General features: G+C 48.3%; 1 protein-coding gene across 10 annotated transcripts in view; it reads left to right on the forward strand.

Moving 5' to 3' along the window:
* The window catches only part of RAP1GAP2 (RAP1 GTPase activating protein 2), a 224,991-nt gene that overhangs the window by 59,045 nt on the left and 140,502 nt on the right, over positions 1 to 25,444 (forward strand). The window contains exon 1 of one of the 10 annotated variants that reach the window (XM_058703631.1): positions 24,661 to 24,685. The exons of 8 other annotated variants lie outside the window; for them this stretch is intronic. Coding sequence is in view for 1 of the 2 variants with exons in the window: in XM_058703621.1 (XP_058559604.1) it covers positions 24,696 to 24,925 (230 nt within the window). In the remaining variant the exon portion in view is untranslated. One more of the 10 variants, XM_058703621.1, reaches the window with a different exon arrangement.

The raw sequence follows: 25,444 nt of genomic DNA on the forward strand, positions 1-25,444 counted from the left end.
GTGCACCACATGCTTCCCCTTGGGTTAGCTGTCCGGAACTCACAGCTCACATACCCATTGAGTCAAGGTCAGAAGAGGCAGCCATGTCCCTGAGTGGCTGTGTAATAAATAAGGCAGTTGGAAAGAGTACAAAACAATACTAGAACAATTATTGATTAGACAGAGTGGGGAAACCACACAATTGAAATGGGAAATAGTGCATTGCAAATTCTGTATACAGTGCAGACGTAAGGAGGGTCAGCTACGGAAGAGGAAGAGGAGGTAGGTGTAGATGCCTGTGGCGATTCTGAAAGGTACACCTGGAAGCTTTGAGGCATGCCTCTGTACAGTGTCTAGTTTCTTTTTTATTATTTTTTAACTTTTTAATGTTTGTTTACTTTTGAGAGAGAGGGCGAGAACGTGCATGCACGCAAGCAGGGGAGGGGCAGAGAGAGAGACAGAATCCTAGCAGGCTCCAGCCTCTGAGCTGTCAACACAGAGCCCGATGCGGGGTTCGAACTCATGGACCCCGAGATCATGACCTGAGCTGAAGTCAGACGCTTAACTGGCTGAGCCACCCAGGCACCCCATGTACAATGTCTAATTTCACCTACATGCCCTTTAAACGTAGACTTGTCTGTAGTCTTTCTCTCACCTGACATGGCAGGGTCCTTTGGCTCACAGGAGGGGGAAGAAGGAGGGGAGAAGAGGAGAAACTTGGCTTATATAACTGGGTCAGAATTGGCACAGAGAAAGCAGGAACGCGGGGTGTTCATGCCTTAGGGCTGTAAACAGCACTGAGGTCTGATGCAGGAGAGAGAGAGGTGTTTGTTCAGCTCATGAATATTCATTGGGGACCTGCTTTGTGCCAGGCATTGATTTGGGTGATGGGGATCCTGGTTCTGTCCCTCCCTAATGAGGTTCTTTGGATAAACCCCCAAATCCTCTCTGAGCTTCTGTTTTCCCATCTGGAAAGTGAAGATAATGAGAGTCCCTACCTCATAGGGATATTCGAGGACTGAATGAATTCACATGGAAAGTGCTAGCACAGCCTTTAGTGCTCATGTCCGTAGCCATTACTGAAGACACTGAGAGTGGTTAGGTGATCCTGGTCCCTGTGCCCAAGGAGCTCACATGTATGGGAGGAGAGAGACATTTAATAGCCAACTGCAAAGTGTGAGGCAATGCCAGTAAAGATGTGGGAGGAGCAGTGAATTCTTCCTTGTGGAATCAGGGAAGGCTTCCTAAAGGAGGCAACATTTGAAAGTTGAAAAGGAATCCCCCAGGAGGGGGATTATAGGGGGTGTTTCCGACTGAGGGCACAACAAGGCAAAGAGCCCGGGGTGGGCAAGTATATGGAGCTGTTTGAGAAACTGTGAGTCAGGTACTGGGGCAGGAGTGGGGTATGCTCAGGGAGGGTCTCCAGTGTGATGCTGAGGAGGTGGTGGGTGCCTGGGTGAGTGGCAGAGAGAGCCCCTGGGAAGGCAGCTTTGGCAGTCCTGGGAAGGGATCTGGGAGGTGAGGAACCTTGTTCCTGAGGAACCTGGAGGTGGGGGTGGGGGCTGGGGCTGGAGGGGAGGGGCCCGGCCATGGCCATGTGTAGGGGATCTTCAGATGAGGTGTGTGGTCCATGTGAGCAGTGTGACAGGAGAGCCCCATAGAAATGGGGGTTTCACGTCTAGAGAATTTGCAGATGAGGGTCACTGTGCTGGGCGTGCAGGAGGAAAACCCAGTTTGCAGGGGAAGATAATGACTTTGGGCTTGAATGGGGAGGAGCTCGTGGGGCATCCCTGTGGAGTTTGAAGCTGGGTTCTTGAGCTCAGCGTAGCTCAGCTGAGTGAATATTCAACCATTCATTCAAAAATGCTTGTTGCCAAGGCCTGTTCTGAGTACAGGTCATGCAAAAGTGGACTGTTAAGATCCAGACAGGCCTCGTGGTACTTTCTCATAATGAGGGAGGAAGACAAGAACCCAGGTAGTTTCAGATAATTCCCAGTCCTGGGAAGGAAACACGGTAGTGAGGTGATTAGAAGGCATGACAGGGGGCTACTTTAGGTGAGTAGTCAGGAATAGCCAATCCATAGAAGTGACATTTAAGTGGAGACCCAAAGGAAGAGAAGGAGCCAGCCACGGGGATATCTGGGGGAAGAACATTCCAGGCAGTGGGAACAGAACGCGTGTGTTGAGGACTGACAGGCTTGGCAGGTGCAAAGATGCTGAAGGAGGGTCAGGAGTGGGATGAGACTTGTCTGGCTTGTCTGGGCGGTGGCAAATTGGAAACACACAGTTCTCCCCTGTGCCAGCAGATGGTGCTGTTGGCACAGGCTGCCTGCTCTCTGGGTGGCAGGCCAGGCAGATGGGGGGAACAGGTGCCTTGACCTCAGGTTTATAACCTGGGATGTGTGCTTTTGCTGTCTGGGGAGATGAGGTCCATGTGAGAGGGAGCCCTGGCCAGGGCCAGAAGAGCAGGTGACGATTTCCTGACTGCTGTGCTACCTCTGCTGTGCTCTTTTCAGTGTTTCTTTGCTCATCTCCTCTTTCGGGGATTGTTCCGTCCCTGTTTCTTGGTATCTGTGTCTTTCCCATCTCTCTTGGCTTCTCTGTTTTGCTCTCTCCCAGTCTCTTCTCCTCCCCTGTCCCATTGCTCCCTGGTGAAGCTGGTTCCTGTCTCAGAGATTAATTACTTGCTTTCCTGATGTAGCTCAGATAGAGGGAGTGGTGAATTAGGGTCAGGAAGGCACTGTGTTTTATCTCTGTGCCTACCCCTCTTCTTGGGGCTTCAGTTCTCCATGAAAGGAAAGGCCAGAGCTTGGGTAGTGACCCCCATCAACAGAGAATATTTCTGGGGACCCTTTACTCCAGGACCCCTTGGGCCCACCTCCCGGTACTTTGCCCAGTGCACCTGTATCACCTCCTTTGAGCAGCAACCTTACGTCATCCCTGACAGTGGGAACGTGGGCTAAGAAGGGAGAACTGGACAGCAGAACAGTTGTCATGAAACAGAAAAAGAGCTCAATATAGACTGTTAGGAAAAGGTCATTTTAGTCGACAGAGATAAAGCATCTACCCCACCTCACATTTAGGACATGCCCTTTGAGTGATTTCTCCGTGGAGACTGAATGGTCCCCAACCTGGTGTTGCCCTCCTGGCTGTCATCTGTCAGGATTAAGGCTGTTGGGTGAGCACAGTGCCGAAGAGCTTGGTTTCTTAAAGCCTCCTGCCTAGTGGGAAGTCCAGCTGTGTGCCTTAGGTCGAGACCCTGGGCACATTGCTTAACCTTTCTGTCTCTCAGCTTCTACATCTGTAAAATGGGAGTAATACCATAAAGGTGGTCCTGAGGGTTATTTGGGTCAACAAGTGTAAAGTGCCTCCAACAGTACGCATAGCAAATGCAGTGAAATTGCTTGTTATAATAACATTTATTAATAATAATGTGTGTGTACTTATAGTACAATAGTGAATAATTGAGGTTAATATAATAACAGCAATGAATCGCTAACGTGTCATTAGTATAATATATAGAGCTTTCTGGTCTGTCTGGAAAATAGGACTGAGACATTTGCTTCCAGAAAACCTCACCTTCCCATCTTGTGCTTATATACAAAAATCATTATCCATGCGTGCAGGTCTGTATTTACTGGAAAGGTAACATAACATAACGTTAAAGAAAACATGAGAAGGAGCGCCTGGGTGGCTCAGTCGGTAGAGCATGCGACTCTTAATCTCAGGATCGTGAGTTCAAGCCCCACGTTGGGCGTGGAGCCTACTTAAAAAAATAATAAAAAAATAAAAGAACTGAGAGAAAACACAGAAAAGTGAAGCAGAAGGCTCCTGTAGTTAATCTTCTCTCCCTAACAGAAATTTTTTCCAGGTTTGCATTGACATAGGCCAGTGGTTATCAAAGCGGACCACCTGGGATACTTGTTAAAAATCGGATTCCTCGCCTTTGCCTCAGACTCGTTGAATTGGGATTTGGGGGGACCTGCAGCTCTCACGAGGCCAGTGACTTAGGCACACAGGGTGTGGGGCTCCCCCAGGGAACCCTGAGTGTCAGTGCTTTCACCTGTGCTGTCAGCCATCCTGGTCACCGGAAGGCTGGTCACCAGCCCTCAATTGTCATTGTCCTGAGACCCATGTTTGGGACGGGTGTGGAGGGGCGTCCCGAGGGAGGTAGCCCATGGACTGCCCAGCAGCCTGGTCTCCAGGGCATCAATACATGAACTGATCACTTATTAGTGAGCATTTAGGTTGCTTCAAATTCTCTGTCCCCAGGAATGCCCATGGCACAACCATTTTGGTGCATGTAGTTTCTTGCATGTGCAGAACTTATTTCCTTAGGATATATATTCCCAAGGATGGAATAACTGACCCAAAGGGTCTGGACCTCTGTTTTTATGACTGTTGCTGAGTGTTTCCACGATGCTGTCTAGAGTATCGTGGTTATCCTGGCTGGTGCTACGTAGTTAGTCATAAATATCTTTCGAATGGGAGATGTATTTACATGCATTTGGTTTAAAAACCAAATTGACACAAGAATATATATGGTGAGAAGTTTTGGTCTTACTCCAGGTGCACCTAGTCACCTCCTTCCTGAATCCACTTAAGAGGTTCTTTCCCGCGCTTCTGTTTATATTTTCTATATAATATGAACGTATATTCTTTGTACCCCTATTTTATACATAAAAAGTAGTATCTGACACAACACTGGTTTACAGTCTTGCTTTTTTTTTCTTTTTTAAAGTTTATTGATTTATTTTGAGAGAGAGAGCACCCACAAATAGGGGAGGGGCAGAGAGAGAGAGAGAGAGAGAGAGAGAGAGAGAGAGAGAGAGAGAGAATGAATCCCAAGTGCACTGTTAGCATGGAGCCCGATGCGGGGCTCCATCTCATGAACCGTAAGATTGTGACCTGAGCTGAAAACAAGAGTCAGACACTTAAGCATCTGAGCCACCCAGGTGCTCCTGCATCTTGCTTTTCTCACTGCAGCATATATCTTGCAGGTCTTTCCATAGCCTTCCATTGAAAGCTTCTCATCCCTCCTCCTCCTCCTCCTCCTCCTCCTCCTCCTCCTCCTCCTCCTCCTCCTCCTTTTCTTATAACTGTGTGGTATTTCACTGTGTGGATTTACTTTTAGAAATTGGTGATTCTTTTTAGAAGCTTAATTTTATATTACACAAGTAATATAAGAACACATTAAAGAAAAGCCCAGACCATTACTCTGCTGTCCGGATCCTGTCTCACCTCTCTGCCCCTCTCCTGCTCATATGCAACCACATGCTCTCTCTCTTGAAAATAATAAAAACAAAATCAAAAACAACCCCAGATAAATTAAACGTAAAATCTCCTGTTGCCAGCAATGCCACTCTCTTCCTCTCTTCCCCAGAGTAGCTGCTTTTCAGAATTTGGTACATGTTTTTTTACATATTAAATATTTTTATGTGCATCTTTTTAAAAAATTATTTATTTTTTAGAGAGAGAGAAAGTGTGAGTGGAGGAGGGGCAGAGAGCGAGGGAGACACAGAATTTGAAGCAAGCTCCAGGCTCCCAGCTGTCAGCACAGAGCTCAATGTGGGGCTCAACTCATGAACTGTGAGGTCATGACCTGAGCCGAAGTCGGACGCTCAACCGACTGAGCCACCCAGGCGCCCCTACGTGCATCTTAAGTAACCATAGATGTTCGTACATATAGACTTCGCTCTTTCTTGTATTTCGTTGTATAGTAGCTAGTTTGTGACTATATCACATCCTACTTACCTGTTTTGTCTCTAAATGAGAGAAATGTTTCTACTATTTTTCTTACTCTTACAGAAGGTGCTCCAGTGAACATTCTTGTACTTGTCTCTGGACACACCTGGGAATGTTTCTCTAGACCTGACCAAATCTTAGCTGGGGGTAGGCCAAATACTGCTGGGGGTAGGGCAGGTGACTTATTTTAAGCATACTGCTAGATTGCTGCCAGCTTCTACACCCACCATTGGTAGGTTTTACTTGTCACCAGTTTGTTGGGTTAGGCATCCTCTTTGTTAATGACTGCACGTCTCTGGCTCACCCTCCAGTGTCTCTCCAGATGTTGGTTGCCCTCCATACCCGCCGCGCAGAGCAGCACAGTCCTGTCTCAGTCAGCGGACTGTTGCCTTCTGCAGTTCCTGCACCTGCCTGAGATCTTTGCAGGAAGGTCTTTTGCTGAGAACGTCCTCCACCTCTCTCTGTTCAGAAGCCCCAGGAATCCAGAAAGCTTTAGTGACGACAGACGGCTAGCAAGTTGATGTGAGCCTGAATGCAGTGACCTCCCAGCCAAGTTCAGGGGCGCTGGCCTTCGCTTTTCATTCCTTCACAGTTAGAAGGCACCAGTCCTGCCCTGTGGGTTCTTCGGGGAAGCTGAAGCCATAGCTCGGAGCCCGGATGCATTTCCTTTGCTGATTAAGCTGGGAGGCCAGTTCTCATTGGGCTAGTCCAGGGGTGTTGTCTGCCTATCTTAAGGTCATGTTCTAAGCACTGGGTCCCCTGAGAGGCCTAGAATCGTGCAACTGGGGAGAAAGGGGGTGACCTAGGAGACAGTTCCTGTCATCTCTGCCTTAGAAGAAGGACCTTCTCATCTTGGCCCTGTCTTCAGTTCTTAACCCCTTCAGTCTACTGTCCCATCCATCCAGATGCTTCTGCAGCATCTTGTGGGTGTATGTAGAAGCTTCAGTCCTCATCTTACCCCTGAGAAAACAGACTAGGGAAGGGACCTACAGATAATGAGAGGACAGATCTGGTCCGGAAGCTGGTTCTGCTGACTCTGGCCCAGTGCTCTTTGCACACCAGTCTGCTGTGTTGTAGAATGCATGCATGCATGTGTGTATACACGTGGTTGCTGCACATGCACACATATGTATGTGAAGATTTTTTTAAGCTTATTTTTTATTGAGAGAGAGAGAGAGAGAGATTGAGGATCCCAAGCAGGCTCCACCCTGCCAGTGCAGAGCCCGACGTGGGGCTCGATCCCACCAAATGTGAGATCATGACCTGAGCCCAAATCAAAAATCGGCCACTCTGGGGTGCCTGGGTGGCTCAGTCGGCTAAGCGGCCAACTTCAGCTCAGGTCATGATCTCGCGGTCCGTGAATTCGAGCCCCACGTCGGGCTCTGTGCTGACAGCTCAGAGCCTGGAGCCTGTTTCAGATTCTGTGTCTCCCTCTCTCTGACCCTCCCCCGTTCATGCTCTGTCTCTCTCTGTCTCAAAAATAAATAAACGTTAAAAAAAAGAATTAAAAAAAAAATCAGACGCTCAACCCACTGAGCCACCCAGGCGCCCCTGTGTGTGCAGATTTGAGGGCAGGGATAGGCAAGGGTGATGTGGGTTTTTTTTTCCAACATTTTGTTTAGAAGATTACCAGTCTATGCAAAGATCAGAAGAATAGTACAGTGAGCACCTGTATTCACCCCAGTTCTCCAGTTATTTACATTTGACAGTTGTTGCCTTTCTCTCTTTCTCTGCGTAATGAGGGTGAGAGGCAGAGACAAGTTGCAGACGTCATGACACCTTACATCTAAATACTCACCTAAAAACTCCCTGAAATAATACCATTCTCTGACATAAGCACAATACTATCATCACATGTAAACAAATTAATATTAACTTAATATAATTTAATATATAGTCCACATCTAAATGTTTCCAGTTGTTCTGAGTTTGAATATGGACTGCATATTAGGTTATATTATTGACCACTTCTTTTTCTTATTTTCTTATTCTTTAGAGAGAGAGACAGCACAGGTGGAAGAGAGGGGCAGAGAGAGAGAGAGAGAGAGAGAGAGAGAGAGAGAGAGAATCTCAAGCAAGCTGCATGTTCAATGCAGAGCCCAACTTGGGGCTCGATCCCATGACCTTGGGATCGTGACCTGAGCTGAAATGCAGAATTGGACGCTCCACTGACTGAGCCACCCAGGCACCCCTATCATTGACTTATTGTTAATGGTCACTTACTGCACTTTGTTGTGACATCTTTTTAGTCTCTTTAAATATAGAACAGCAGACTTGGCAAAGTTGTTTTATAGAATGTCCCACATTTTAGATTTGTCTGAATGTCCCCCACTCCCCTATTTTTTTCTTTTTACATTTTCCTTGAATAGTCCTTCATTTTATTGAAAAAAGATGAAACGAGTGAACTGCGTGCTGACAGCAGAGGGAAGGGAGATATTTCTGTTTTATCTGCAGGGTCAGAATTGTGCCCATCTGCTTTCCCCTTGGTAGGGCCAAGAGGACTCTGCACAGACTGTCCCCAAGACTGTCACTCATTGGGTGGGTTGGTGCATCCAGGTGTGTCTGTGTTAGAGAAGCAGCTCCAGGGGTTCCTCCTGGGAAGGCTTCTCCATGGCCCACCTTGCGGATACTCCCCTGGGGTTGAGGGAGTGATGTGGCCTTCTTACTTTGCCCCCTCATGTGTTTCCTTACCTGTTGAGTACAGATCTACATTAATTAACTAGGTTATGAATTTCAAAAATCTAACTCAGATTGGCTTAAGAAAAAAAAGACACAAAAAGGAAAAGCAAATAAGAAAACCATCTTGTAATGGATACCTTTACGAAAACTTGGCTTCAGGAATGGCTGTATCCAGGTGGGTCAGAAAATAGACAATCTGCTTGTCCCCATCTCTGGGCTCTGGTTCCTCTACATTCACTTCATTCCTAGGCAACTTTCCTCTCGTAAGACAGCCACCGACTTTGGAAACCCCAGGGGTTGGTAAGCTTCTTCTTCCTATGGAGCCAGCAAAAAAAAATCAGGTGTTCGCTCTGGACCAACTAGGTTTACGTGTCCATGCCTGAGCAATCACTGTGGCCTAGGGAGTGGAATCCATGGATTGGTCAGGCCTGGCCCACATACCCACCTCAGAGTTCGGGATGGGTAGGTTGAGGGAGATAATCCCACCTGAATCACAAAAACAACAGTGGTGTCAAAGTGTTTCCCGAGGGAAAATCAACGTCTGTCAACCAGAAGAAGGACCTGGGTACTGAGCAGGCAGAAGGCTGGTGATAGGCATGGGGAGCCTCTGCCCTGTCATCTCATCTCCTGGGCTCTCCAGTACTCTTCATTTTGGATTTTGTGGGAGTCAGCGTCTATAGGGGGTGGGTCAGTATCTATTTGTGGCTGGGTCCCAGCTCTGCTTCTCAGTAGCCATGTAATCCTGGACAGAAGTAGTAACCTCTCTGGTCTTAGTTTACCCATCTAGCAAATGGGGAGGATATTAATATCCTTTCTGTGTAGAGCTGCGGGTATCCAGGGGGAATAACAGGTGTGAAAATGCCTGCACCCAAGGGAATGGTGTTCATTACCCTCTGAGGTGGTTCTCCTTCTCGGAGTGGGCAACGCCTGCCCTCAAAACTTTCCTGGACAGCTGAGATGGTGGCCAGCACCAGGCCATGGGCCCCTCAGGATGGGTGGGGTGATTTTCTCCACAGAGGACCATGGCGTTGTCCCACAAGGGGACCACGGCACTGTCCCACAAGGGGACCACGGCGCTGTCCCACAAGGGGGCCATCCGAGCCCTTTGCTCATTCTCCGAGTTCCAGATGAAATAAGGAGGAAGGTGGGCATACGTGGAATGGTGCAGCTGTTCCAAAATTGGAACTGGGAAGGGTGACATTGGGTGGTACAAGGATACAGCATTGCCTGACACTGGTCACTAGAGAGAAAGCCGTTCTCTTTTCAGTTCTCTTTCAGTGTTCCTTACAACCTCAAGGAGATAATCTAAGCTATGTGCTAAAATTTTTTTAATTAAAAAAAAATTTTTTTTTTTGAAAGGGAGAGAGGGAGCGAGGTCATGAGTGGGGGAGGGGCAGAGAGACAGGGGACAGAGGATCAGAAGCAGGCTCCATGCTGACAGCAGTGAGCCCGATGTGGGGTTCAACCCAAGAACCACGAGATTACGACCTGAGCCGAAGTCAGATGCTTAACTGACTGAGCCGCCCAGGTGCCTTTGTTGAAATATTTTCCTTTGTATTTTTTTTTTTTAATGTTTGTTTATTTTGAGAGAGAGCGAGCTAGAGCGAGCAAGTGGGAGATGGGCAGAGAAAGAGGGATAGAAAATTTCAAGCAGGTTCCGAGCCGTCAGCACGGAACCTGCCACAGGGCTTGAACTCCTGAACCGTAAGATTATGACCTGAGCCGAAATCAAGAATCGGATGTTTAACGGACTGCACCGCCCAGGCGCTCCTCCTTTTGTGGTTCTTAACTAGCGGGGCATTCCACTGCACCGCTGTTGATGTCATCTATGATGTCATGAGGGTGGCGGCCATCAACATTACAGCCCACAGATTGGGCAGTCCCCAGGATCGCCCTAATGGTTCCATAGCGTTCTTTGGCTGAAGATTGATGCCACCTCTGTTGGGCGATGTTGACAACCTCATCAAAAGTGATATTCCCACTGTGCTTAATGTTTTTCTGCTTCTTTCTGTCTCTTGGCGGATCCTTGAGGGCTTTGATAATCAGGGCAGAGGCAGAACGTATCACTTCGGTCTGGGCCTGTCTGTTCTGAATCATTTCACTGCACTTCTCAGACCCTTCCAATCATTGGTTGCCTTGGTGATGTCATCACCAACCCTTTTTGGAGACAGATCCAGGAGGCCAATTTTGGGGGCCACGGCAGATGGACATGGCACCCACTTCCCCACCGGTGCGTTACAGCTATACGGCTTTGATCCCATTGGGGTCGAACTTAGGCGGCAAAGTGGAGGCGGCTGGTGTCGCATGAACCTGGATTCAAGACACCCAGAGACACTTGCACCTTCGCCGCCTCTGAGCTGAAAGCCAAAAACCATCGTATTTACTTTTTTAAAAATAGACTTTGGGGCAGTTTCCGATTTACCAGAAAATTGAGAGTTCTCATTTACCCCGTAACACCATTTCCCCTATTATTAATATCTTGGGTTAGTGTGGTACATTTGTTATAATTAATGAACCAATATTGATATATTAGTAATTTAAAATTTGAGAGAGATAAAGAGAGAGCGTGTTGGGGGGAGGGGCAGAGAGAGAGAGAGAGAGAGAGAGAGAGAGTGAGAGAGAGAATCTTAAGCAGACTCTACTCTCAGTGTGGAGTCTGAGGTGGGGTTCCCTCCCACGGCCCTGGGATCATGACCTGAGCTGAAATCAAGATTCGGACCTCAACCCACTGAGCCACTCAGGCGCCCCTATATATATATATTATTATTAACTAAAGTCCATAGGTTATTCAGATTTATCTTAGTTTTCCCTAATGTCCTTTTTCCTGTTCTAGCATCCCTTCCGGATACTATGTTACATTTAGTCGTCATGTCTCCTTAGGTTCCTCTTGGTTATAGTAGTTTTTCAGACTTTGCTTGATTTTTGAGAGTTATCAGGAATACAGGTTGGATAGATTCTAGGGTGTCCCTAGGAAAAAAAATTGGGATTTGCTGGATGTTTTTCTCACGATTAAACTGTGGTTATAAGTTTTGGGGAGGTAGACTGCCATTTTCATCACATCAAATCAAAGACACATGCTGTCAACGTGATTTATCACTGTTTTTCTTGTTTAAAAATTTTAATTCCGGTATAATCAACATACAGTGTTATATTAGTTTCAGGTATACAATATAGTGATTCAACAGTTCTATATGTTACTCAGTGCTCATCATGATAAGTGTACTCTTAATCCCCTTTATCTACTTCACTCATCTCCTTGCCCACCTCCCCTCTGTAACCAATTTGTTCTGTATAATTAGGAGTCTGTTTCTTGGTTTCTCTCTCTGTCTCTTTTTCTCATTTGTTTTGTTTCTTAAATTCCATTTATGAGTGAAATCATATGGATTTGTCTTTCTCTGATTTATTTCACTTAGCATTTTACCCTCTGGATCGACCCATGTTGTTGCAAATGGCAAGATTTCATTCTTTTTTATGGCTGAATATTATTCCATTGTATCTACCTCATCTTTTTCATCCATTCATCTCTCTGTGGACACTTAGGTAGCTTCCATATCTTGACTGTTGTAGATAATGCTGCAGTAAACACAGGGGTGCATATATCCCTTTGAATTAGTGTTTTCATACTGTTTGGGTAAATACCCAGTAGTAGAATTACTGGATTGTATGATAATTCTATTTTGAATTTTTTGAGGAATCTCCATACTCGTTTTCCACAGTGGCTGCACCAGTTTGGAGTCCCACCAATAGTGCATGAGGATTCCTTTTTCTCCACATCCTCACCAACACTTGTGGTTTCTTGTGTGTTTTGATTTTAGCTGTTCTGTTCTGACAGGTGTGAGGTGGTATCTCATTGTGGTTTTGATTTTCATTTCCCTGATGATGGTTGATGTTGAGCATCTTTTTGTGTGTCTATTGGCTATCTGGATGTCTTCTTTGGAGAAATGTCTGTTCATGTCTTCTGCCTATTTCCTAATTGGATTATTTGTCTTTATGGTGTTGAGTTGTATAAGTTCTTTATATGTTTTGGATACTAACCCCTAATTGAGTATGTCATCTGTAATACCTTTTCCCTTTCTGTAGGTTATCTTTTTATTTTGTTGATGGCTTCCTTTGCTGTGTAGAAGCTTTTTAAAAAATTTTTCTTTAATGTTTATTTTATTTTTGAGAGAGAGAGAGAGAGAGAGAGAGAGAGAGACAGAGCGTGAGCAGGGGAGGGGCAAAGAACGAGGGAGACACAGAATCCGAAGCAGGCTCCAGGCTCTGAGCTGTCAGCACAGAGCCTGACATGGGGCTCCAGCCCACGAGCCATGAGATCATGACCTGAGCTGAAGTCGGATGCTTAACTGACTGAGCCACCCAGGCGCCCTGCTGTGTAGAAGCTTTTAATTTTGACATGGTCCCAATAGTTTATTTTTGCTTTTGTTTCACTTGCCTTAGGAGATAGATCTAGAAAAGTGTTGCTGTGGCCTATGTCAGAGAAATTATTGCCTGTGTTCTCTTCTAGGATTGTTATAGTTTCTTGTCCCACATTTAGGTCTTTAATCCATTTTGAATGTATTTTTGTGTATGGTGTAAGAGTCCAGTTTCATTCTTTTGCATGTTGCTGTCCAGTTTCCCAACACCATTTGTTGAAGAGACTGTCTTTTGCCATTGCATATTCTTGCCTCCTTTGTTGAAGATTAATTGACCATATAATCATGGGCTTATTTTTGGGCTCTCTGTTCCATTGATCTGTGTTTATTTTTGTGCCAGTACCATACTGTTTTGATGACTACTGCTTTGTAGTATATCTTGAAATCTGGGATTGTGATACTTCCGGTTTTGCTCTTCTTTTTCAAGATTGCTTTGGCTATTTGGGGTCGTTTGTGGTTCCATGGAAATTTTAGGATTCCTTTCTCTAGTTGTATGAAAAATACTGTTGGTCTTTAAAAAAATTTTGGGGGGGTGTCTGGGTGGCACAGTTGGTGAAGCATCTGACTTCGGCTCAGGTCACGATCTCGAGTTTTTTTAATGTTTTTATTTTTTGAGAGAGAGAGCGAGCGAGCATGAGCGGGGGAGGGGCAGAGAGAGAGAGAGGGAGAATCTGAAGCAGGCTCCAGGCTCTGAGCTGTCAGCACAGGTCCCTACGTGGGGCTCGAACTCACCAAGGGTGAGATCATGATCTGAAGTCGGAAGCTTAACCCACTGAGCCACCCAGGCACCCTTGCTGTTGGTATTTTTGATAGGGATTGCATTAAAATCTGTAGATTGCTTTGAGTCGTTTGGACATTTTAACAATTTTTGTTCTCCAATCCTTGAGCATGGAATACCTTTCTATTTGTTTGTGTCATCAGTTAACATTACTTATCACTGTTGATGCTGGCCATGATCACTTGGCAGAAGTGGTATTTGTCAAGGTTCTCCTCTGTAAAGTCCCTCTTTACCCTCCCCGCCCCCATCCACAGTGTACTTTTTGGAAGGAAGTCACTATGCACAGCTCACACCTAAGGAGTAGGGTATTATATGTCCTTTATAGTTACTTCTGCTTCTGGGAAGCAGTTATATCCAATTATGGTATTAGTATAAAGTCTTTTACAAATACTAATTTAAAAAGTAAGTTGGTTTCAAGAAAAGTATTAAGTAGATAAAAGTAATGAGAGGTATGTGAACGTTTCCAAAATCAGAAGAGCCATCCTTGAATGATGTTAGAGAAACTCAGGAGGTAGGAAGATATTGAGAGTATGGTCTGGTAAGATACACAGGCCTCCTCATCTGTTCCCAAAGTCTCCTTAAGACAGAACAGGAAGCAGGTGTATTTTCATGGGCAGTGACAGATGTGACTTCTGAGAAGTCCCAGCCCCAGCCCAGAAGAGCTACAGCTTCCCCAGGGCATGGGCACGGTGACTCCTTGGGGCGCGACCTTTCCCGTCTCCCTTCTCTCCTGGCCCTCCTGCCCCCACCACATTTCTTAAAGCCCTCAGAGACTTGGGGGAGGGGCGGGGGGCCTGTGGCAGCACCCTGTACAGTTGGGCTCTGAACAGGTGTGACTGTCAAACCTCTCCCCAGCCTGAGGTCAGGAAGGCCCTGCTGTGAACATTCACTCCACAACCGGGTGGGGTGGTGGTGGTATTCGTATCCTTCCCGTTTCCACAGTTGGGGGAGGGACCTGTCTAGGTCGGCAGCTGGTCAGGGCCAACACTGAACAAACTCAGTCTGAATTTGGGGCCCACGTTTGGGTAACAGGTAGGGATTTGACTTCCCACGCTTGGGTGTGAAAGAAGTTACACGCTTATTTTTCTAAAAATACTTTAAAAAAATCCCTCTGGGGTTGGCAGGAAATACAGTATTTTTGGAGCCCTCCCTTCCCTAGGGTTGTCTAAAAGCTGGGGTGGCTTTCAGGTGCTGTGAAAGAGACGTTGGAGTTGGAGCCACTGCCTTGCGGTTGCTAGACTCACAGGGCAGCACTAAGTTGGGGCAAGGCCCTAAGGAGACCTCCTTTTAGCCACCCCTCCTGAGTTTTTGCACCTCATCTGAGTTTGTGAGGGGGGGAAGGGTGGGTTTCCATCCCTGGGACCTCAGGGCTCTGCCTTCCCCTATAGCCAAACCAGCTTTGTCAAGTCAAAAGCCTAAATAAAGGTCTTCTGGGGCCAGGGAAGCTCAGACTCCAGGATGCAGGGTCCTCCTGGCGGGGTACCCTTCCTTACTTCCTTCTTAAACCCCCTCTTTTCCCCTTCCTCCCCTCCTTCCTCTGTTCCAATAATGTTTCCTGAGCGTTAGAGTGTGTCAGATGCCATTCTGGGTGCAGGGTGGGGTGAGGGGAAGTGGTGGCGATGTCTGAGACATACACAGTGTCTGCCTCTCCAGGGTTTACATGCCGCTGGGACAAAAAGACCAAAAAATAAGTAAACAGACAAATCAATTAAAAAAAAACAAAACCCAGCCAGATGCACAGTAACCGAGGGATGTGCTCTAGGTGAGTGCTCAAGGACGGCCTCTCTGGGGAGGGGGCATTCTTTTGGGGCAGATCAGCAGCTGAGAAAGCCGCTCTGTTAATTTCCCCATTGGATCCTTCGGTTACATTACACTCTCAATTAATTGTCCTGCCTGCACTTACTCTGGTGCATCTCCCTGCCTCGCGGGGGCCAAATGGGTTGCAATTGTTTCTGCTCCAGACCCCTGTTCTCCCAGCATCATGAAGGGAGTCATTCTCATATCTGACATGGGGCCACACGAAGGTCACTGACAGCTTTGCCTGAAGACTATCCTAGGACATGCTTCCCTACATGTTCCCTGCCATGACAGGCTTGATGGATGGTGTTCACACAAAGCTGGCTCTTGAGCTCGGGTCCCCATAACCTTGAAACTGCTCTAATCTATTAAGAAGAAGGGAATAATTGGGAAACTTTGGTCCTTCAGTTATTAGCTGCAACCCATCATTTGTGACCCATGCAGCCTCTGATCCTGCCTTGTGACTGACTGAGTGAAGGGGGCTGGGGCAGGGGGAGGAAAATGGATGGAAGCAAAGAATTTAGAGCTTCGGGTAAAAGGAACACGGCCGGTGCCCTGTTTTGAAAGCTGCTCTGGGACTTGGGGGGGGGGTGAGGGTGAAGAGGGTGGGAACTAAGTGAGGTTCTCCCTAAGGGTGAAGGGGTGTTGAGTATCAAAAGAGCTTAGATGACGACAGGAGTAACACAGGCTAGACAGCTGGAAGGACTTTCCCAACGGAAAGAGTGGAAGGGCCCCAGAAAGCTGGCCTGGTAGAAAGTGTGCCAAGTGCAGACACAGCTGCTCAGCGGGACCCTCAGGGCTGGGTCCCAGTGGGGAGTGGGGGCGAAGCTCAGGGAATCTGTTTCAACAAGGAAGATCAGCTTCGTGTTTGTCTTTGAGGCTAAGAGGACTTAATGTCAGAGTGGGAAAGAGCTGTTAACACGTCAGTGAGTTCCAGTCCTGGGTCCATTGTGAGGGAGCCGCCTTTCAGCTGAGCAGAAAAGTTTTGATTACACCCACCAATGGGGGCAATTTCCTCTAGAAAGGAGTATCCATCCCAGAGAAGCAAGAGATTAGTTCAGACAACAGAAACAAAAAATGAAGATTTATCAGGAATCATGTAGACGGGGCCATAACCTATGAATTTTCTGGTTGACCGGGCGCGTGAGCTGTCTGCAGTCTGCACAGGGATCCTCCTATTGTTGACCCAGAGGTGAAGTTGGTGCCCCTGCCTGGTCTGGTACCAGCTTGCACACTGTGCTTGGGACGTCATCCCTGTACACGCACACGTGCACACGCACGCGTGCGCACACACACACCCCCCCCCCCCCCGGTGGAGCGTGCAGGGAATACAGACTGCGTGGGCACCTAAATTCTAGCATGAACCCAGGGTGTCTGTGTGTGTATCAGTTAAACAGTTGCCTGCTTGTACATAGCAGTGCCTCGGTCTCCTTAAAGACTCTTGCATCTGGCAAATGAGTGCAAGTCAGAAGCAAAAAGGGAGCCAAAGAGAGGTTCTAGAGTTAGTGTCAAAACATTAAAAAAAAAATTAAAAAAAAACGGGGCGACTGGGTGGCTCAGTTGGTTAAGTGTCTGACTTCAGCTCCGATCTTGATCTCACAGTCGTGAGTTCGAGCTCTGTGTTGGGCTCTGTGCTGACAGCTCAGAGCCCAGAGCCTGCTTTGGATTCTGTGTCTCCCTCTCTCTCCTCCTCTCCCCTGTTCGTTCTCTGTCTCTCTCCCCCTCTCTCTCAAAAATAAGTAAACGTTAAAAAAAAAAATTAAAGTAAGGGTCAGAAAGTACACTCCTCAGGTGCTCACTGTTAGAAATAAGCCCGTGGACCAATCAAAGGAGGGGCGCAGAGACTCGGAGCACAGTGAAGTGAGGCTTTAATCAACGTTCTTGCAGAAGCGGATATCTGATGGACAGGCACACTCAGGGCAGTTACAGCAGACAGTTTATCTCCCAGCATGCAAATCCCTCCCCCGGTTCTTCATTGACTGAGTACTATGCCCACGTCAGACAAAAAGTAGTCTGATTGGAACAAAGGTACATTTCCTGAGGTGATGCAGAGACTTTCAGTCCCTCCTTCCTTTGTTCTTTGGTGCATGCTCATTGCAAAGCCGCAAAAATAAGCCTGCAAAAATATGTCCTCGAAGCGGAAAGGGGAAGAAGAACCAGAAAGGAAGTGTCTAAGGGTTTGGGACTCCATTGTGTGTGTGTCGGGGGGTGATTTGTACCTATTTCCAATAGGTTGTAAACCTATTGTTAATGAGACAGCACAGCTTTTGTTTGGTATTTCTCAGAATGAATCATCTCCCTTACTTCTCACACTCACACTCATCCTAATTTTTGTCAAGCTTAGTTATTTGCTTTCCCTGTGAACAGTCTCCAAGCGAGGACTCAAAGCAGTACAGTGCAGGGCACCGGGGTGGCTCTGTTGGTTGAGCGTCAGACTTTTGGTTTTGGCTCAGGTCATGATCCCAGAGGTGTGGGATTGAGCCCCATGTCGGGCTCGGTGCTGGGCATGGAACCTGCTTAAGATTGATTCTCCCTTTCTCTCTGTCTCTGTCTCTCTCTCCCCTGCCTCTCTCCCCCACTTACAAGCTCTCTTTCTCTCTTGAAAATAAAATAAAAAATTGGGGCACCTAGGTGGCCCTGTTGGTTAAGCATCTGACTTGGGCTCAGGTCATGATTTCATGGTTTGTGAGTTCAAGCCCCACATGTGGCTGTCTGTTGTCAGCACCGAGCCAGCTTTGGATCCTCTGTCCCACTCTCTCTCTGCCCTTCCCACACTCACATGTACTCTCTCTCTCAAAAAAAGAAAAAATAAAAAAATAAAATTAATGCATAGTCCTTATAAATTTGTAAATAGAAAAATACAAATACAATAATAAAAACCATCATACTGGGGCGCTTGAGTGGTTCAGTTGGCTAAGTGTCCGACTCTTGATTTTGGCTCAGGTCATGACCTCATGGTTCATGAGCTTGAACTCCGCCTCGGGCTCTGTGCTAGTGATGTGGAGCCTGCTTGAGATTCTCTCTCTCCCTCCCTCTCCCGCCCACCCCCGCCCCCCCCGCACTCAATAAATAAACATTAAAAAAACCCCATCATACTCCCAGAGATAATCAATTAATCTTTATTTCCCCCCCACTATGAACATTTTCTTTTACTTTTTTGTTACGGACAATGTCAAGCACATACAAAGTAAATAGAATAGTACCCCCAGCAGTTCTCAACATTTTGCCCTCTTCTTGGTCATTGAGACCTCTCTATGTTTGCTGTTCTCTCTGTATTTTACCACTCTATTATTATTGCTGTTACTATTTTTTTTTAATATTTATTTTTGAGCGAGAGTGAGAGCACGTGCGTGCTCGTGGACACAGGGGGAAAAGCAAAGACAGAGGGAGACAGAGAATCCCAAGCAGACTCCATCCATGCTGCCAGTGCAGAGCCCAACACGGGGCTCAATCCCACAAACCATGAGATCATGACCTGAGCTGAAATGGAGTCAGACCCTTAACCGACTGAGCCACCCAGGCGCACCTGTGGCTGTTACTATTAATTTCAGTTTTTTGGGGGTAAAATTTACACATGTTGAAATGCACAAATTTCAATTATACATTTTGGACAAATGGATTCCACCACCCTATCCTGATATAGAACATTTCTGTCTCCAGAAAATCTCTTACCCCCAGAGGCAACTACTGTCCTAATTTTGGCACCTTAGATTGTTTTAGAGCTTCATATAAATGGAATCATACATTTTTTTTGGTATCTAGCTTTTTTTAACTCAGCATAATGTTTTAGAAATTCATCCATGTTGTTGTATGTATTGCTATTCTGTTCCTTTTTATTACTAAGTGGTATTCCATGGTGTGAATATTTCACAGTTTGTAGATGGACTGTCCATTTTGAAGTTTATGTCTTTATCTTTTTAAAAAAAACTTTTAATGCTTTTTTGAAAAATTTATTTTTTGAAGGAGAGAGAGAGACAGAGCATGAGCGGGGGAGGTGCAGAGAGAGAGGGAGACACAGAATTTGAAGCAGGCTCCAGGCTCTGTGCTGTCAGCACAGAGCCTGACACGGGGCTCGGACCCACGAACCGTGAGATCATGACCTGAGCCGAAGTCAGACGCTCAACCTACTGAGCCACCCAGTTGCCCCTAAAAAAAACTTTTAAAAGTTTATTCATTTATTTTGAGAGAGACAGAGACAACACAAGTTGGGGAGGGGCAGCGAGAGAGGGAGAGAGAGAGAATCCCAAGCAGGCTCTGTGCTGCCAGCCCAGAGCCGAACTCGGGACTCAGACTCACGAAACCGTGAGATCATGACCTGAGCTGAAACCAAGAGTCGGACGCTTAACTGACTGAGCCACCCAGGCACACCGGTGTTTATTTATTTTTGAGAGAGAGAATGAGAGAGAGAGAGAGAAAGGGAAGGAGGCAGGTAGAGAGAGAGGGAGACAGAGAATCTGAAGCAGGCTCTGTGCCGCCAGCCTGACATGGGGCTGGAACCCACGAGCTGTGAGATCATGACCTGAGTGGAAGTCAGATGCTCAACCGATTGAGTCACCCAGGCACCCTGAAGTTTATGTATTTACTTCTAAGTGATCTCTACACCCAAGGTAGGGCTCGAACTCACAACCCAGAGATCAAGAGTTGCATGCTCTTCAGATTGAGCCAGCCAGGCACCCCGGACTGTCCGTTTTGCATAAAGCTACTATGAACATTTTCATACAGGTCTTTGTGTGAACTACGTATGCTCTTTAATTCTTGCAGGAACCCTAAGAGGGTGGCACTGTTGTTATTCCCATTTTACAGACGACAGAACTGAGGCTCAGGTTAAATTTCTGGCCCACGGCCACACAGATAATAAAAGGTGTAGATTTTTCTGACTACGAGGACTTTGAGTTTTTATTCCTGCACTGTGGTATCTTTGTGCCACAGCTGTTTGGGGTCATTAATTATAGGGACAGATGAGCCCTCACCTTAGTGGACTGTTCAAAACTGAGTTTTAGCACAATACAGTGGTTACTATTGATAATAATGGCTCCGAGTCACCAAGAAAAGGTTATATTAAACCTGTTTTTAAAAAGGACAAAAGTCTTAAGACTTTTAGAGAAATTTCCGGTCAAGGTTATTACAATAAAAGCAAACCAGCAAACAACAAGTTTTGCTACTCAAAGCTATAGTTGTCTGGAAGTCTCAGTTAGGTGTAATACGTCATTTCCCAAGGAAGCCAGAGACAGAAGGCGTGACTGGGTATATAAAATAGTATATAAATAATACATGTATAAGAAACCACTCTGTTCTTTGTGGATTCAAACAGAATAGGTTTTTGGAGCGTCTGCCGGTTCTTGCTTGGAAAGATGTTGCTAAGCAGTGTTGCTAATATTATGGAAGGACAGCTTTCCTCATTCTTTTCCACTCAGCCCCAGAAAACCTTAGAGCGGAAGTGGCTTCAGTAGTGGCCACAGCTGGGGAGGCTTGGTAATCTGTGAGGTGGGGACCAGGGGACCCCGGGTGTGAGAGGAGTGTGCCGCAGGCTACCCACTCCTCAGCCTCGTCCGCTCCTGATTCTCTAGAGTGACCCTTGGGCAGCCTCCATGAAAAATTTGCTTCTTCATGTTCATCAGAAGTATCACACACAGAAGAATCCTTTGAATGTTTCTACTGTGGGAAAAATTACCGTCATGCCACTTCGGTTCATGGGTTCAAATTCCATAAATGAACCCAAAAGAAGTATTTTAAATACCGTCGGTAACCCAAAGAATAAAGAACGTTCCTCATCCTTCTACCTGCCTTTTACCCCCCTTTCTGTAACCCCTGAACAAAAAAATCAGCAAAGGTCTGATTGACATCGCGCATGGCAGGCTCTAGGTACCAAATGATGTGCAGCCTGAGGGCTGGATCCCCGCCACTGAGTGGGATCTGTGGGTTTCCTCAGGCATGGTTTCCTTTCCCCAAAGCTCGGAAATGCCACACAAGTCACCAAGATCCGTTTCCAAAATCTGAGCCAGTTTCTAGGCAGATCCTCTGTTTTGTATGAAATGTGTGGCTCCAGGAAAGTGTGGCTGCGCCAGGGCTCCCACGGCTGGTCTTTGAGGCCTCCCAGCCTGGCTAGAGGATTACCTGTTGCTGTCACTGAAGGACCCTGTAGGGGTGACATGGGCCCTTTTAAGGGGCTGCTAGTGGGCTCTGAGAGGGGATGTTAGTAGTTGGGAGGAGGGTGTGTGTTAGGTGTTGGCCAAGACCCCTATTGCATCTCTTTTCCAAGTACAAATGGCTTCCACACCTCAAATGACCTTCCCAGTCTTTCCCTCCTCCCCTTCCTCTCTCTTTCCCTCTGTCACTTTCCCTCTTGCCCCCCACGCCCCCCCCCCCCAATCCCCTTTCCTCTTCTGTTTTTGTCCTGTGGTGGTATCCCAGAGACGCAACTGTAACAAGGCCCAGCAGGGGGCGCTGGTGTACCTGCTAAGGATGAGTGGCATCCCTTTGCCTAAAGAGCACAGGTGTGAGTGCTCTCTCTGCAGAAGTGAGACTTGAGAGGGGCTTCGGAGTGATGTCTCCAAGCTGCTGTATATATGGGTGTGCCCCAAAGGCATAAGAGAGTGGGGATGCTGGCCTGTCCTGAGCAGGTCTAAGGTTGTGTGATCCGTAGGGAGGAAGGGGACGCTGTCCCCTGCAGAAGGGGAGGGGCAAGTCATCTGAAACAAGTCTGGTTTTCATGAAAGGCCCCACCCTGCTGGCTCCAAAGCCGCCTATCTGCTCCCGGTTCTAGCCAAGAAAGGTTGCAGTCATTTTGCAGAGCCCTGGAGGCACCAGAGCCGGAGGTGGAGTGTGGCACTGGCTGATCAGTGGGGCTGATTCCCAGGTTCACACGGATGTGTCTCCTGGAGCGGGTTCCCAGGCACAGAAGGCCCTTTTCTTCAGGACCAAGCATGCGTGTCTGTCTGTCTCACCCCACTGGCCCCTTAGGAACGGGCTGTGCAGCTGTCTGCCCTCTGTTCATGATTAACTTCTCTGTCGTGTCCTCCCCCTACTCCCACCCAGGCCTCCTCAGCCTTTGGGTTTCCCCAGATTGGGGCAGAGACCCAGGTTGGCAGCTGCCTGGCACTTTGTTCCCAGGGGCTGCAGGCTTGGGGGTGAGGTGGGGGTGGACTGGAACAGACCTTTGAGGTCCTGTGAGCTGGGACATTGCTGGGAATAAACTGCTGAGTGGTGGAGATCGGGGAGGCTCCTTCTCTGCCCTGACTTCCAGTGCTGCGATCTGGGTGTCCATCCTCCTCTGTTCACCCCAGAGTGCCCCAAGGATGTGGCCTTAGAAGACCTTTGAGTCACTAATGTGAAGATTGTTTCCTTTCGATTCTCTTTCAAACTTTGTGATTTCTTTAAGGACCACATCTTTGTTCGGAGCAAGCGTGTGGCCAACACCTGACACTTGCCTATTTTTCTCTTTTAACGAAGGTGCTTCAAGCTCAGAGCCTTTGTCAGGCAATGGTATTGAGCTAGAATTTAATAAATTTGTATTTATTTTCATGGCATGAATGACAAGTGATAATAGATTTTCATTTAGGGTGGTAATGTTTTCTTTTAAAATTAATCAGGTAAAAAAGCGAGTTGATCTAATTAAAGCAAAATAATAACTAAATAACAGGGTATATGTATGAAATTGAGTCAAAAAAATTGTGAAGGTGGTATGTGAATGGCCTAATCTGTGGTTTCATGTGTGTTAGCCCTGTTTGTTTTGGGCAAGGATGGTCTTCTATTTCTCACTTACCCTAGTCTCTCTGCACAAAGTATTTAATGAATGTTGGTGGAATGGGGAAGTCTAGCATAAATGGCCACTGCATTGTCTGCCATGGATGGGTTTCCTTATGCTTTGCTGTTTTGGTGTGGGGTATGGGCCGAAGGAACGGCTCCCTCACCCTCGGGGAACTTCTGCCTCTAGGGCCTCAGAAATCAGATCAAGGTTTGGTCTTTTAGGGACAACCTTGCATTTTCAGCCCCATCGGGGCTGGAAACATTGTGGTTGCAGAGGACCTGAGAATGCCTGGAACTCTAGAACAAGAGGGACAACTTGGTGCAAAGATTTTTTGCCTTCATCGCATCCCAGTGGCCCTGTTGCCCACTGATGCGCTTGACCTGAAATAGCTCCCAGGCAGTGGCGGATGGGCTGGAGCCACCCATACTCACCTGCCTGGGAAGGGGTCAGGCCTTGCACTGAGATGCAGCTTTCTTCTGTGTGTGGGTGGATAGAGCACACACCCCATGCTGGGCTGGACCTATGGCTGGTGCCCCCAGCACCCGCAGTGCCCTCTAGCTGAAATAGTCCATCAGCTAACGTGTCAGCTTGGTGTTCTGCCAGAGCCGAAGCCCTGAGCTGCGTGTGCTTGTGCTCTGCCCTCTTCCCCACTGAGGACACTCATTTCCCCATTCTTCCAGACTGATTCTCAGGTCCCCACTGGTGTTCTCCTAGCAGCAGGCCTAGCTTCGGTCCCAGGGGTGGGGCCTGGGTCACTCGCTCTCTGGCTATAAATAGATGTCCAGGGCTATCTCTGTGATGCCCCACCAGCCAGGCAGGCCCAGGAGGGCCGAGGCCATCGCTAATGGATGCTTCATAAATAAAACAGGCACATTTTGGCACCACCCTGGTGCTTCTTCCTGTCCACTCCAACTCCAATGCCAGCAAGATACTGTGCCCACTGGAAAGGCAGGGTTGAGGCCTCAGGCCCAGGAATTCATTTGTAGCCCTGTCTCTCTCCAGCCAAGTCCCCTTCCCTGCCTGATTCTCTGTGCTTGCGTGAATACCAGACTATATTAAAAATAAAAACAAAACAACAAAACCCGCAACAAGGCAACTTGTCTCAGGGACCTTTCTGGCCCCAACAGGACTGTGTCCAAAGAAGGACTAATGGCTTATTTTAATTCCCTCCAGCCCTCTGCCTGAAGTGCGAAGGGGCTAGGCTTCCAGGCAGTGCTTGGAAGTGAGTGAGTGGGGCTTTGGAGCCGCTCCGGCCTGCCCATATAAGGGACTCGGCCACGGCCCTTTCCCTGCGGCTGGTCAGTGACCTTCTGTCTTTCGGTACGGAAGCGAAGATGAAGGTTGCATGGGGTATGCAGGAGAAAGGGAAGAACACACCCGCCGCGGGGTGTGCGGGGGGGCCAGGTGCTGGTGGGGTGTGGGCGCCCCTGGCAACCTGGGACGCGAGGCAGAGTGTAGCGGCTTTGACATTGATCATTGACCCCGTTTTGTGTCAAACTTCCAGGGCCGGGGAAACAAAGGTTAACCGAGGGACAGACCCCAGCCCAGGTAGGCGCCGATGCTGGATAGCCCCCTCCAGCTTCCCGCGACAGTCGTTTCCCGGACTTGGGGAAAGGCAGGAGGTAGCATCCCGCTGGGTCAAACCGCCCGGGGGCCTCTCTCAGGCCGGGAGGGCGGGCACGGGGTGCCGGATGCCCTCTCTAACCGGTCCTGGGCCGGGGGAGGCCCGCGGCGGTCCCCGCGTACGGAGGCGGTTTCGAACGGACTGAGGACGCGCGTTTGGTCTCGGTGCATGTTTTTTCTCCCTGTGTTTTAAAGACAGTGACAGCATTGGAGAAGTATCCCGGCGGGCCGGGCTGGGAGAGCGCGTCAGCCGCCTTTGCCTGGGGAGGGAGCCCGGGGCCCCGCCAGCGGGGGCGGGGACGGGGGAGCGCAGAGGAGGGGACGGAGAGGGAGCGGCGAGAGAAGGGCGGGGGGCCCGGCTGCCCGCCCGGAGGGGAGGGGAGGGAGCCGGGGCGCGGAGCGGAGGGCGATCGCGGCGCCGAGCCCCCGGGGGCGCTGAGCGCGAGCGGGCCGCCTGAACCACCCGCAGCCCGGGCGCCCGGGCCGGGGCACGGGAGGCGGGACCGGGGCGGGGTCCCGGCGCGGGCGGCGCGTCGGAGCCGGAGCCGGAGCCGGAGCCCCGGAGCCGCCCGTCCGGGCCGCGCCCGGAGCGAGCCTTGGAAATGCCTGCGCTGGGGGAGCGGGTGCCGGCTGCCCGGCGGGCTCCGAGGAGACGCTGAAGGTCGCCGGGAAGTGAGCGCCCGG

This window comes from Neofelis nebulosa, chromosome 16 (genome assembly GCF_028018385.1).
Source record: "Neofelis nebulosa isolate mNeoNeb1 chromosome 16, mNeoNeb1.pri, whole genome shotgun sequence".
Lineage (NCBI taxonomy): Eukaryota > Metazoa > Chordata > Mammalia > Carnivora > Felidae > Neofelis > Neofelis nebulosa.